The following is a 14,694-nucleotide window of genomic DNA, read 5'->3' as shown; positions in this document are numbered from 1 at the left end:
AGAACATTCCAATGAGTTATATCTCAAATGGCATAGATTCTCCATACTCAATTAAGAGGTTGTGAGTTCGAGGCTCTTATCTTTGATAATTTGCCAATGAGGTATAGCTCAAATGACATAGTCTCTCCATATTCAATTAAGAGGTCGCGAATTCGAGTTTCCTATCTTTGATAAAAAAAAAAAAAAAAAAAAGAGTAATGGTTGGCTTCATCGCCCACTTCACCCTCTCCAAAACCTGTGTGTGAAAGAATAAAGAAAGGGTTGGCTTCATCGCACGCCACAACCGAAACCCTCGTTCTCTCTGCTAAAGTGCGCCTCCTTCCTCCGTCACTCGGAACCTAATGGGAATCGGACATTGCATTACTCACCTCGACAAACTCCCTCTCCCCTTCCTCACCCGTTCCCCTTCCTTCTCCTCCTCCTCTTCTCGCTTTAAACCTTTTGCACCAAAAGCAACCTTCCGGACCCGCTTCTTCCCCCTTCCCACAACCTATGGCAAAAGAAAATCAATTTTCTGTTCCAACGAACACCGCCACGTGTCTTCCACCGCTGCTGCAGCGGCTGTTGCTGCTCCTGTTCTCGCTGCTGACACTGCGACCAAGGTCGGGAAACGGACGGACATAAAAAAGATTCTGATCCTTGGAGCTGGACCAATCGTCATTGGTCAAGCATGCGAGTTTGATTACAGTGGAACGCAAGCATGCAAGGCTCTCAAAGAAGAAGGGTATGAAGTTATTCTAATAAACTCAAACCCTGCTACTATAATGACTGATCCTGATATGGCTGATAGGACCTATATTACCCCTATGACCCCTGAATTAGTTGAGCAGGTTCTCGAAGCGGAGCGCCCCGACGCTCTGCTTCCCACCATGGGTGGCCAAACCGCCCTCAACCTGGCTGTGGCTCTCTCTGAGAGCGGCGCCTTGGAGAAATACGGTGTGGAATTGATTGGGGCGAAGCTGGAGGCTATTAAGAAGGCCGAGGATAGGGATTTGTTTAAGCAGGCTATGAAGAAGATAGGGATTAAGACCCCGCCTTCCGGGATAGGAACCACCATTAGGGAGTGCATGGAAATTGCCGATGAGATTGGCGAGTTTCCGCTGATCGTTAGGCCTGCTTTTACGTTAGGTGGAACGGGTGGTGGGATTGCTTACAATAGGGAAGAGTTTGAGGAGATTTGCAAGGCTGGGGTTGCTGCTAGTTTGACCAGTCAGGTTTTGATTGAGAAGTCCTTGTTGGGGTGGAAGGAGTATGAGCTTGAGGTTATGAGGGATTTGGCTGACAATGTGGTTATTATATGTTCCATTGAGAATATTGATCCCATGGGAGTTCATACCGGTGACTCAATTACTGTTGCACCTGCACAGACTCTTACCGATAAGGAGTATCAGCGCCTTCGAGATTACTCCATTGCTATAATTAGAGAGATTGGAGTGGAATGTGGGGGATCCAATGTGCAGTTTGCTGTCAACTCTGTGAATGGTGAGGTGATGGTGATCGAGATGAATCCGAGAGTCTCAAGGTCCTCAGCCCTGGCATCGAAGGCTACCGGATTTCCAATAGCAAAAATGGCAGCAAAGTTGTCTATAGGCTATTCACTGGATCAAATTCCAAATGATATAACAAAAAAGACACCGGCTAGTTTTGAGCCCTCGATAGATTATGTGGTTACAAAGGTTAGTGACTCGATAATTTCATCGTGCATTTTCACTTTTGAATGTAGTTTGGTTGTTGAATATTTACAGCAGAACTAATGTAAATTATATTGTTGTTGATGACTTCTATTTTATTAGTTTCTTTAGCAGCATTATTACACCCCTTATATGCTTGTAGAAAAGTCTTGGTTGTTGATATTATATTTGAAGTCTTGAATCTTCTTGCCCTGTAGTTTATCTTAAAGTTTTGTTTGCATCAGCGCTGAAATCTGATAAACCAACATTTATGCTAGGTTATCAAATATTAGTATTATCTTGATGAATCATTGAGAATATCTATTTTGTTATATGTTTGATAATTTTTATTCAAACTTGTTTCTTAATCCCATATGTACTTTTCTCCCATGGCTATTTATATTTTAGATTCCTCGGTTTGCTTTTGAGAAGTTCCCTGGTTCAAAGCCAATATTGACAACGCAGATGAAGTCTGTTGGTGAGGCAATGGCTACAGGGAGAACCTTCCAAGAGTCCTTTCAAAAAGCTGTCCGCTCACTGGAACACGGATACCCTGGATGGGGTTGTTCGAAAGTGAAAGAGTTAGACTACGACTGGGAACAATTGAAGTATAGTCTTCGAGTTCCTAACCCTGAGCGCATCCATGCCATATATGCTGCAATGAAAAAAGGCATGAGCATTGATGAAATTTTCGAGTTGAGTTATATTGACAAATGGTTTCTTACTCAGCTCAAGGAGCTAGTTGATGTGGAAAGTTTCTTGATGTCCCACTATTTGTTTGATTTGACGAATGTTGATTTATATGAGGTTAAGAAAAGAGGGTTTAGTGATAAACAGATAGGATTTGCAACTAAATCTGCTGAAAAGGAAGTTCGGTGCAGGCGACTGTCCCTGGGTGTTACTCCAGCATATAAGCGAGTTGATACCTGTGCTGCAGAATTTGAAGCTAATACTCCTTATATGTATTCCTCTTATGATTTTGAGTGTGAGTCAGCTCCCACTAAAAGAAAGAAGGTTTTAATTTTGGGTGGCGGACCAAATAGAATTGGCCAAGGGATTGAGTTTGACTATTGTTGCTGTCATGCATCCTTTGCTCTTCAGGTGTGTTTTCTTCTATTTTATGTTGATTAGATTCCACATTTGAATATTCTTACTTTACTGGTTGCAAATTTGCGTCTCAGAAACCAAGTAAAGAGAAAATACATAACTCTTTTTTATCTCTCTGCTTGCTTTATTTTTTCTCTCTAAAAGTGAAACTGTAAACTTAAGGTGAGAGTAAAATTGATGAGTTGCACGAGTTAAGCCTTTGATCTTGATGGCACATTGAATTCAAATGTTACATTACATGACTTGTCTTTTGTCTTGGTATGTGTCCTGGCTTTCGGTTTGGCATATGCTTTTAAAATGATTAATCTTCCCGTATGCTGTCTCTCTCTATATTTGCAGGATGCAGGATATGAGACAATCATGGTGAATTCAAATCCTGAGACGGTCTCTACAGATTATGACACTAGTGATCGTCTATACTTTGAACCCTTGACTGTTGAAGATGTTTTGAACATTATTGACTTGGAAAGACCTGATGGTATCATTGTGCAATTTGGAGGTCAAACACCATTGAAATTGTCTCTCCCCATACAACAATACCTGGATGAACACAAGCCAGCATGTGCTAGTGGACTTGGTCATGTACGTATATGGGGAACATCCCCTGATTCCATAGATGCTGCTGAGGACAGAGAAAGGTTTAATGTGATACTCAATGAATTAAAGATTGAACAGCCAAAAGGAGGAATTGCCAGGAGTGAAAAAGATGCACTCGCCATTGCAGCAGAGATTGGATACCCAGTTGTTGTTCGCCCTTCCTATGTTCTGGGAGGTCGAGCAATGGAGATTGTTTATAGTGATGATAAACTTGTGACTTATCTTGAAACTGCTGTTGAGGTGGATCCAGAGCGCCCTGTATTAATTGACAAGTATTTATCTGATGCCATTGAGATTGACGTTGATGCACTGGCTGACTCACATGGCAATGTGGTCATTGGTGGGATAATGGAGCACATTGAACAGGCTGGGGTACATTCTGGTGACTCTGCCTGCTCTATTCCCACAAGAACTGTTCCATCTTCTTGCTTGGAGACAATCAGGTCATGGACTGAAAAATTGGCGAAACGATTGGAGGTCTGTGGGCTCATGAATTGTCAGTATGCAATTAATAATTCAGAGGAGGTATTTTTGCTTGAGGCCAACCCTCGAGCTTCTCGCACTGTTCCATTTGTATCAAAAGCAATAGGCCATCCGTTGGCTAAATATGCTTCCCTTGTCATGTCTGGAAAGTCTCTCTATGATCTACAGTTTACAAAAGAGGTCATTCCTAAATATGTGTCCGTTAAGGAAGCTGTTCTTCCCTTTTCGAAATTCGCAGGCTGTGATGTGCTTCTAAGTCCTGAGATGCGAAGTACTGGTGAGGTCATGGGTATTGACTCTTTGTATAATACTGCATTTGCTAAGGCTCAAATTGCGGCCGGTCAGAAGTTACCAACTTCTGGAATTGTGTTTCTTAGCTTAAATGATTTAACGAAGTGTCACCTTGAGAAGATTGCAAAGACCTTCGTCGAGGCTGGTTTTAAGATTGTTGCTACTTCTGGAACGGCTCATGCTCTTAAATCAGCTAATATCCAAGCTGAGAGAGTGCTGAAGATGCATGAAGGTAGGCCTCATGCTGGTGACATGATTGCCAATGGAGACATTCAGCTAATGGTGATAACGAGTTCTGGTGATGCACTTGATCGGATAGATGGTTTAGCTCTGAGAAGAATGGCTTTGGATTACAAGGTTCCTATTGTCACAACGGTTAACGGAGCTATAGCAACTGCTGAAGCAATAAAGAGTTTGAAGTCCAATTCTATCAAAATGATTGCTCTTCAGGACTTCATTGAGTGTAAACTGTAAAGAGTCAGAATAGTTTTGCAGCAGCCTCTTTCTCTCCTAAGTGGCTATGTGATAGATACTAGTAAGCTTCTATTTCCCTCTTAGTGAGAATAGTTTTTCCTGTTAGTATTTGTTAAATGAAAATTATCTTATAATTTGGTCGTTGTTCATATCTTGCTTTTTTTAATTTTAAATCCAATTAATAAACAATAATTGCTACTGGTGCATGTTTGCATGATATATTGGTTGATTGTGCAGTAACACTCTAATTCACATTGCATTTTGTCATCATTTATAATTTATCTTGCCACGGTTGCATGTAGAAGGGGTGATATCACATCTTAATTAATATGAAATTTAAGAACATTAGTATGGTCCTGAAAATTTTTTGATATTTTTTAAATTTATTCTCTAAATAAATATCGATATTTTTTAAACTTGTTCAGTAAAGGACTAGGAGAGGCATGTGAAAGGGACGTGGCATTTGCTACTGCCCTCGAAGATTTTGGGGGTGACCATAATGATCTTCATTTTGCTGCTTTAGTAGATAAACCTCATTCTTTCTCAACTAGAACTAAATATCTTTCTTTCTCTACTAAATTAAATTGTGATTCTTCAATATAATCAGGTCTAGAGAGGTTCACTTGGATATTGGTCTATGTTGTCTTGAATTTTTTTGAAGTTTTCAGTTCTACTCCAAGCCCGAGATAATCTGAACTTGCATATGAATTGTCTTAAAGAGTATTTATAATGCCAGATGCATGTACTATATTATGTAGAAATTAATGTAATTTTTTAATATCTATGAGAAATATGCTATTTGTTTCCATCTCTAAATGGAAGTGATTGCATTATCATGGCTTCAATTTTAAATCATTCCTTGCTGTGGACATATGGAGTTTATATATGAAAATTTTTTTCTTGAGAAATGCTGCTATAGTTACATCATTTTGTTTAGGATGCCATCTAATTAATATGTTTCCTTTTTCTGTTCATTATTTTTGTTTTTCTATTTGTTTGTTTTAAAAATATTATCGATGCTTAAAATTTTATAATGGCACAAATATGCATGTATATGATCAGAAACAGTATGTCTGATTTATATTGAAACTTTTGGCTTTGCATTACAAGAGTTACGTATCTCCTTCAGTTGAAACTACTTATTGGTTGTACTTTTCTCTTTGATCCATGAATCAAGAGTAGTTCATTTGCTCATTTTTGTTCTGAGACTTCTTACGATGCATCAGCTCATATGGTGAATCTTTTCATTCTATTTTTTTTTCTTTTTGTCCCTTCTCACATAATGTGTTGCCTTAAAAAATTTTCTGCCATATAAGCTGTGTTTTTCTATTGCATGCTCCTTCAAAGTGTTTTTTTCTCACGAATTTAAGTGTTAGTATATAAGCTGATTTTGATTTTCAACTTTAAAAATATTATGCTATTCATTTACTGTTATAATCCATGGTAACAGATAAACGAGGGAAAAATATTATGCTATTCATTTACATTAGAAATACACACTATATAAAGGATACTAACTGTCAAGAAACTAACACATTGTGGTAACTAATAAAGAAATTACTCACATCTATCTCCAATTAAGTAACTAATAATTTATTCTGATTGGTTGGTAATAAATGATCGGACTAATATTTTAATTTACAGCAGGGTAAGGATGCTCACAACACTGGGATTCATGTTGGCACCTTGAAATGAGAGCAGGGAGTGGATGAAGAAAACTGTCTCAGCATCAATGGCAGTGAAACTAATGCTACCGTTTCTAGAGCACTCACATAGAACTATGCATAAGCTTAAGTCTTTCTACTTTTGACAACTTTCACCCACTACAAATTTAGCATATTAAATTGACTGTAAGTTCGTTCTTTCTTTTTTCTTTTGGCCTTGAACCATCAATTCATTTAACCGATGTTATTTTAAAACAAAAAAAGCTTTGGAATAATATTATGTTCATCATATATCATATATTTGTATTCGTAATTAAGGAGTCAAATATTTCCCTTGACCAATATGGTTTTGGAATTTTAGGTCAAGTCTTGAGAAAGTTTCTGATCTAGATGCCTTGTTGATCACGGTTTAAGATGATCAAAGTCCAACCAAAAGTGGCTATGTGGAGTTTGCATTTCTTAAGAAGCAGATGCATGAGGATGAAAGACAGTAACTAATAATAAATGCACTCAATTTTCAAACTTAAGCCACATGGCACAAGTACAAGATGTTACCACAACTACTAGTAGTATGAGATCAATGATTCATACAACTAGTTTCCCTGTTCAGTTTCAATTTTGAACTAGTACAACAATATAGGTAATATTTATTTCAATTTACCAGATTTTCTTTTTAAAAAATGAAAGAATATCTGCACATTATTGAAGGTGTTAGTTGTCTATTATAATTCCTAGCTATAGTTATAACAATATAATTCAGATTAACGGTAGTATTGAAATTATAATGGCAGATGATAACTCTGCAAATCAAAATTGTGTCAAAAAGTAGTTAGAAGTTCTTAACTAATTCTGGCAACTTCTGTAGTATTGTGGTTACTTGCTCTAGTTGCGTATATAATGCGTCTTAGTCTAGTGTGTATTGTGATTAAGTTCTCTTCTGTATTCTAGTGTTAATTGATTAGGATTTTTTGTTCTCTGTCACTGCTACTACTACATTCTCTTTCTGATTCTTTAAGTTCATCTATGTTTATTTTTGCTGACTTTCTTCATCTCTGAGCAACCCTTAGCGTTTGGTAGAGAGACAGAAACTGAAAGACTAAGACTGAGAGACAGAGACTGAAATAAATCTCAGTATTCTGTTTGGTGTAAAGTGAAAGACAGAAATTGAAACAAAAATGAAGCTCTAATTTAATTTGTACAAAGGGTAAAATTAGAATTAATTAATTGAAATGAATGTATTTTAGGTATAAAATGTTTTTAAAGTTTCAGTCTCCATTTCTAAAAATTTTAGTCTCCTGTGTTCCCACTTTTTGGAGGTACTGAAATACTGAAATTTTGGGAACAGAGACAGAAATTTTAGTATCAATCTCAGAGTCAAGAAACATGATATTGAGTTTCTGTCTCCTAATTTCTGTCCCAATACTTCAAAACAAATGCTACCTTATAGAACTTTTTGTGGTGTAAGGGCTTCTGATTCCTTAATCCATGAATAATAATAATAATAATAATAATAATAATAATAATAATAATTTGGAAATGAGTTTCGCAATTCTTTATTGGAGTGTTACAGGGTACATATTTTGTATATAGTCAATGGAGACATTTATTTTCTTATATTTTTCCATGTAGTCTTATATAAGCATATAATGATGATGAATTGCGAGTGCCTCTATTGGAGTCTAATTAATTAATTATACTCTTTATTGAGCTGCACTTTGCGATTGTTTGTTGGTTGTATTGGTCTCGCATTGCCATCCGAAGCCTGCAACATATGTCCCAATTTCAAACATTATTCCAATTATTATTCTATCTTTTTCAACAAATTTTGGATTAAATTAAATTGTATTACATATATACCAAAAATTAGATGTATATTAAATCAACTATTTGATTATATCATCGTTTTAATTAAGAGCCGAAAACTTACATCAGCAACAGCTTTCCGAAGCAGTTTGATTTGATCCTCTCTAACGATTCTAACCTGAACAATTTTAGATCTCTATTAGTTAACTTTTTCTATTATGTATACATATATAAGTGACTGATTACATAAAATTAAAATATTCTCATCAATTGAAAATAATAGATAAAAATCATTAAATAATTTGATACATTCTATTAAATTATTTAATATGTTATTATTTTTACATAAAAATATTTTAAGATAAGTAATTACTGATGTCGAATATATAACATCGCATTAAAATTAATATAATTTTCAAATATCCTCACCTGAAATTATCCTTATATAAAAGAATCTATAGTAATTAATATGATTATGTTATGTATATATTAAATTCAAATATTAAAGTTAGCTATTAGTATAAAATATATGTATGCTGGAATATAAATATACATTAAAAATAAATTAAATTACACTTATATTTATATATAAATATATTAGTGTTAATTTTAGTAGTTGATTTTAGTGGACGAATAACATTTTTGTTAATAATAAGTTGGAAAATTGAATTACCCGTTTAAGGACGGTCCAAGTAACATTTTCGGTACAAGGAGGAGTAGTCAACGAACCCATGTATCTGTAGTATAAGTCTCTTTCTATGTTAATCACACTTGGATCAAATACACCCACTGATCTATTCGCTCCAACACTTAACCCAGAAAGTGCCTTCAAATCTTCCTCTAGCTACAAAATCATTTATTAGAATTTTAAAATACAATATATACCAAGAACTTTACCTTTATGCAACGTCAATATAAAAATAATTTTATACAAATAATAAATTGTGTACTATCACATCAATAAAAATAACTAATTTTTAAAATTATCTAAACATAAATTGAATGGCCACAGTTATATATATGGATCGAAATTAAACGCTATATAACAATACAATATTATGATATCCAAAGGTAAGTTCATATTGGCGACAAAAATAATGTCAAAAAATATAAATAATAAATAAATTTATAAAAAATAAAAAAATATGACAAAAATAATTAGATATTATATATATATATATTATAAAAAATGACGATTTTGATGCAATTTTTTGCAAATTCTTAGAAATATAAAATATTATCATTTTTAAAATTTGGTAATTTTATATCAAATGAATTTTTTTAAAAGATAATGTGAACTACCAACTTGGTTTGGAAAATAAAAAAAAAAATTAGAGATCCAATTTGCTATAAATTTTTGTGTGCACCTTCTAAATATTATTAAAATGTCATACAAAAATTTGGATTAAATGAATAAATCATTTGTTTAATGTAAGAGTTTTTCTTACTATTTATAAAAAATATAGTATTATTAATTATTTTTGTTACGTTTTAAATTATTCAAAAACTTATTTATTGTTTGTATTTTTAAAAATTATTTTTGTCAGTGATATAAACTTTCAGATATCATTTTGATAGTTACCCTAAATTAATCAATAAAAAAATTATTGTATCAATACCAATAGTGGGTCTGTTCTTGATCCAATCTTGAAAAGTATTCCAATCACTGCTGTAAGATTAGCTGTTGGAGTTTGATTCACATGCACCAGGTGTACCTCTAAATCCAGTCTGCAATAACAGTGTTACTAATAATTAATAAGTAATTTATGGGCAATATTTACTTTAACGAAACATATTATGGGATAATTTTTTTTCAGATGCATGATTGATGAACTCAATAAGAAATTAAGTATATGAAATAATAATCGAAGTATATGAACATATAACTAATTTATCAATCATGGAAGTTAGAAAGTATAATTAAATATAATAGTATTGGCAACCTATATGCATGCATGCATGTATGTATGTATGGCATGTATGTATATATGTACCTTCGTCCATTAATGGTGTGCTCAGATGGAATGTGCCAATGTAAATTGTCAAGTATATAACGAGTTCCATTGATTGTTAGAGAGCTTGTTGGATCAAGAAACAGCAACTAGTCAAACAAATAAAACAACCAATTAGTCGAAAAACAAAAATTTAAGGGAGTCAATTTTTATTTGCTTAATGATGTATGTATACATTGGAAATTAGATTATTTATCATACTTAACTCATTATAATAGACACGGATAATAACAACAGTTTTTTTTTTTTTTTTTTTTTTTTTAACACTTTGTGACAATTATAAACGGGTACAAAATCGATTTTCAATGGTTCTCCAACCGGCATCTTTTAGCGCACGGGAGTTAATTATTGCACCGATTTTTAAAAACTGCTGATATAACCGTCGCTATTTTATTATTGAACTACTAAAAATCTGAATTAGTCAAATAATAAACAAATTTATTTTATTTTTTATAGTTTTGAGTTCAAATTCCAAGATGCACCTTTAGAAACTAAATATTAAGGGCATTATAGTGGGGCATATATGTAATATATGTTGTCAAGTGATTTAATTGAATAACTTGCCTAAAAAATAATAAATAATATTATTTGTACACTAAATATTTTTTTTGTATAAAAATACAACTATTATTAATTATTTATATTTAAATTATTTTTTAATTAATAAAAAATTATTTGCTACACGACAAAAAAACGGAAATTAGCTGGTTTACTTTTTTTATTTTGCGACGGTTTAAAATAATCACAAAATAGACTACTAGCATTTTAAGAACCATCGTCGTCTTTTAAAACGCAAAAATTAAGATTTGCGACAGTTTTTGACAACTGTTGGTATAACCGTCACTAAATTACCGCCACAATCCCTCGGCATGCGTGTATTATAGTGTTAATTATTAAGAAAATTAAATACTCATATCAAAATCATATTTACCTCAATTTCATAAATATTTTTCTTAAGGGTGGCATTGGAGGGGTTGTAGTTCAAGTTAAGGGGTCCTAGTTTAGCCAGTTGAAGCCTCTTCTTATTCAAATCAATTGGTGATTGCATTCTTCCAGTTTTGCATGTTCTCCATTCTGGTTTTATGTTTCCCCAATGAGATGGTCCTCTGTCACTATTTTCATCATAATTATACTCGTCTTCATCCTCTGTAATTAATTAGTTAAATAGAAAAAAATAAATTAGCAATAATTATACACATCAAATGTATATCATATCCTTCTAACACTAGGTCATGAAAAATAAGCCTACATTTGGTTTACATTTCCATTTTTTTAGAATTTTATAAAAAAAATAATAAAAATAAAAAATATTTAAAATGATACAGAAAATAAAACTATAAACTAAACACACATCCTAATTAAAGGAGGAAATTAAAAATCATAAAAAATAAACTAAACATATATATGTATATATAAATCATGAACTCACAATTATTCAAATAATATATGGGGTAATTTACATATATGAAATAGTAAAATATATATTGTATTACAATTTGTTTGGTTTTACACAAAGACAAAAACAAAATTAAACTAAACAATTTGTATTACACAAAGACAAAAACAAAATTGAATAAATAAAAAAAATAATAAATTCATCTCATCGAATATATATTGTATTCTAGCATAAAGGTACATTTGATTTGTATTTTTATTTTCTATTTTTATTTTATATTTTAGTTTTTACTTTTAAAATTTTGTAAAAAAAAAATAAAAATGGTAAAAACAATAAAATTCAGTTTTTTTTTTTATTTTCTACTTTTTCTTTTTTTATCAAAATATTGAAAAAAAAAAACACAAAACAAACACACCCTAATTAAGAAAAGAAATTAATAATCATATAAAAAAATAAAGTATATATAGTCATTAGTACTTACCAAATAATTCTTGCGATCTAGCTGGGGAATATAGCAAAAGAAGTGCTGCAAATAAAATGCAAATGAAAAACTTAGATGAAAACTTTTCCATTTGAAGTACAATTTAATTTCTTTTTCCTCCTCTGATGAAAAGTTGTATGTGGCAATGATAAAGTTGTAACTATCTCATATTTATAGGCTGCTACAAGTTGTGAAATTTAAGTAAGAAAATTGGATTATTAATTAATTAAGGAGGTGCATGCTAAGTTTTCAAACAGGAGATAATAAGCCTTTGTTTTGACTAAAATGAAGATACTTTTGTTCATCATAATAATTTTCTAAACCCTAAACTCTAAAATTATATCAACCAATACATTTTGTTAATATGTTTGGTTTAATTAGGATAAGCATTTAATTTATGTATGGATCCCTTTTAGAACAAAATTGAGACACTCCGATCACTATTCATAATTAAATTAAAGCTCATTTTTTTTAATTAAAAATCTCAAATCTATTATTACCTAATTAATTAATTTAACAAAATTTACATAAACTTTTTCAGTTTGTATTATTTTTCTTTAAGTATGATGAGTATTTTTTTTTTGTCCAAATAAAAAAATATATTTTTCTTTTTATTATCCAATAGGTTAGTTTTTAAAGTTGAATTAGATCCAATCACTTAGTATCAATTATAATATAATATCAGAACATAATTCTTTAATTTAATATTGTTGAACCACTCACGTACAAATATTTATGTTCTAATTGATTATTTTTGAACATGAACGAGATGTATTATATATAAGTCTCACATCTTTCGAAAATAAAATTTATAAAAAATTTATAAAATGAGATATTTTTTAATTTATTCCATGAACTAATTTTTGAGATTAATTTAAACTCACTCAATCTCAATTTTAATAACTTTGGTATTCCTAGCTAAAATATTATTGATTAATAAAAAAAAACACTAACGAGCACAATAAAAATGAAGGAAGAAAAAAAAAACAAGTTGCATAGAATATTCTCTTATCAATATTGAAGACTGTACATTGATATTTGCCTTGTATTAATGACTTATAAATTATAATCATATTTCCCCTCCCTATGAAATAGCGGCTGCTAATTAATAATTTGTAACCCTAATAATCACTAAAATAGTAAAATCTAAGTACTTTGTAGTAGTCTCTACCTAAATATTAAGGCATGGTGAAAAACTAAATACTCTAATAAAAACTCTATTAAGCAATTTTTATGTGAAAATGTTCTTTTTTTTTATTATTGAATAGTTGATTGGCTTAATTTTATGTGTTATAAAAAATATTTTTTTTTTTTTAAAATCGTTATTTTCTTTCATAGATTATATACTTTTAAAATATGATTAAATAAATATTTTTATGAAAAAATATTTTTAATATTTTGCCTGTTAAATAACTATGATACCAAGAGAAAGGTGCATGTATACCATTTCAGTATTTTCTTGGTGGCTTCCACTTGTCAATGGCCTATTTAATTATGAAAGAAGAATTGAAGTATAAAAAAATTATTTTAATTAATTAATATGAGTTAAGTTTTATTATAAAATTATATTGTTAATTTTATTTTTGAAATAATTTAAAATTTAAAATAAAAAATAATTAAAAAATATAATATTAATGAAAAGATATTGACTCTCTAGCTAATTGAACTCGTTTTAAAATTATCTATAAATATGAACGAATATAAATATGTTTTAGATAAAATAAAGAATATATATAACATTATTTCTTGAAAACTAATTTATTATTAAAAATAAAAAACAAAAAAATAAAATATTAAAATTTAATTATAACTCTTGGATTTAAATTATTAATATAAAATATATTAAATAAAAAATTAAAATTGATTCCCTACACTATTAGTTTCGTCAATGTCATCGTTTTTCTTTGTACTCGTCACTATCATCGTAGCCATAGCTTCTTTCTACGAGGTCTCTAGCTTTCATAGATTCTTCTGTTTGGGTCTATTTGTTATTGGCTAATACAACCCTTCCTTCTTAGTTTGCTTCTTGCGTGTGTTATGAAAATGACTGAAATCAAAGGAGGTGTCAAAAACGACATGTAAAGCTTTACATGTAGCAACCACTCTTATGGAATGAATTCCGGCGCAAAATCTGTGTCTTGCGCCTCCAAAATAAGCTAGGCAAGAGGAGCAGCAACTAACAACTCAAAGAAGCAGCAACGAAAACATAGAGAAGAGCTGTACTATAATGATAATAGTGACGAAACTAGTAGTGAAAGAAATAACGTAGCACAAGAAAATATTTAAAAATTAGGGATTTAATTTTGATATCCAAATATAAGAGGAAAAGAAGAAATGATGATGTGAGAAAAAAATTCCACTTTTGATCAGAGAAAGAGAAAAAAAAAAGAAAAAAATAACAATTTTAATTTTAATTTTAATTTTGACTTTTAAAATTGGTTTAATCTTAATCATTCAATTTAATTCAATAATAATAATAATTATATTCTCACATTCTCATATAAATAATCTATTTTCACTTTATATATATATATATATATATATAACGTTCCTAGCTAGCTCCTCACTTAGCTTCTTTCTTTTTTTTGTGTACAATAATTTAGAAATGTGTTTTGTCATTTAATTTGCTTCATTTGCATTTCAATAATATTTATGTCATCCATGTTTTCAGGGTTATTTTTGTACTGTGTATATAGTATCCAAATATGTTACCAAC

At 31.0% G+C, this 14,694-nt stretch overlaps 2 protein-coding genes across 3 annotated transcripts; one reads left to right on the top strand and one right to left on the bottom strand.

Annotated features, from left to right (window-relative positions):
* Positions 1–156: 156 nt before the first annotated feature.
* Positions 157–7,335, top strand: LOC112736477 (carbamoyl phosphate synthase arginine-specific large chain, chloroplastic). 2 transcript variants are annotated; one of them, XM_025785955.2, is made up of 5 exons: positions 157–1,676; positions 2,079–2,771; positions 3,117–4,683; positions 6,270–6,472; positions 6,648–7,335. In XM_025785955.2, the coding sequence occupies exons 1-3, from the start codon at positions 342–344 to the stop codon at positions 4,620–4,622; spliced, it is 3,534 nt and encodes a 1,177-aa protein (XP_025641740.1). In that variant the 5' UTR covers positions 157–341; the 3' UTR covers positions 4,623–4,683; positions 6,270–6,472; positions 6,648–7,335. The 2 variants fall into 2 exon arrangements, with proteins under 2 accessions (XP_025641740.1, XP_025641739.1); XM_025785954.2 differs by having other exon boundaries at positions 6,267–6,472.
* Positions 7,336–7,797: 462 nt separating this feature from the next.
* On the bottom strand, positions 7,798–12,108 carry LOC112735703 (alpha carbonic anhydrase 7). Its single transcript, XM_025785222.2, has 7 exons — positions 11,979–12,108; positions 11,033–11,247; positions 10,084–10,190; positions 9,709–9,817; positions 8,763–8,933; positions 8,214–8,267; positions 7,798–8,048 (listed from the first exon to the last, which is right to left on the bottom strand). The coding sequence occupies exons 1-7, from the start codon at positions 12,067–12,069 to the stop codon at positions 7,974–7,976; spliced, it is 822 nt and encodes a 273-aa protein (XP_025641007.1). The 5' UTR covers positions 12,070–12,108; the 3' UTR covers positions 7,798–7,973.
* Positions 12,109–14,694: the final 2,586 nt, after the last annotated feature.

This window comes from Arachis hypogaea, chromosome 13 (genome assembly GCF_003086295.3).
Source record: "Arachis hypogaea cultivar Tifrunner chromosome 13, arahy.Tifrunner.gnm2.J5K5, whole genome shotgun sequence".
Taxonomy (NCBI): Eukaryota; Viridiplantae; Streptophyta; class Magnoliopsida; order Fabales; family Fabaceae; genus Arachis; species Arachis hypogaea.
This window is presented reverse-complemented; position numbering and strand designations above follow the sequence as displayed.

Coding starts and splice junctions, on each gene's coding strand:
- LOC112736477 (XM_025785955.2), top strand. CDS start 342: ATGGGAATCGGACATTGCATTACTCACCTCGACAAACTCCCTCTCCCC. Junction 1,677..2,078: donor TAGATTATGTGGTTACAAAG/GTTAGTGACTCG, acceptor TTTATATTTTAG/ATTCCTCGGTTTGCTTTTGA. Junction 2,772..3,116: donor ATGCATCCTTTGCTCTTCAG/GTGTGTTTTCTT, acceptor CTATATTTGCAG/GATGCAGGATATGAGACAAT.
- LOC112735703 (XM_025785222.2), bottom strand. CDS start 12,069: ATGGAAAAGTTTTCATCTAAGTTTTTCATTTGCATTTTATTTGCAGCA. Junction 10,191..11,032: donor AAAATATTTATGAAATTGAG/GTAAATATGATT, acceptor TTGTTTGACTAG/TTGCTGTTTCTTGATCCAAC. Junction 8,268..8,762: donor CTTGGACCGTCCTTAAACGG/GTAATTCAATTT, acceptor AAAATTGTTCAG/GTTAGAATCGTTAGAGAGGA.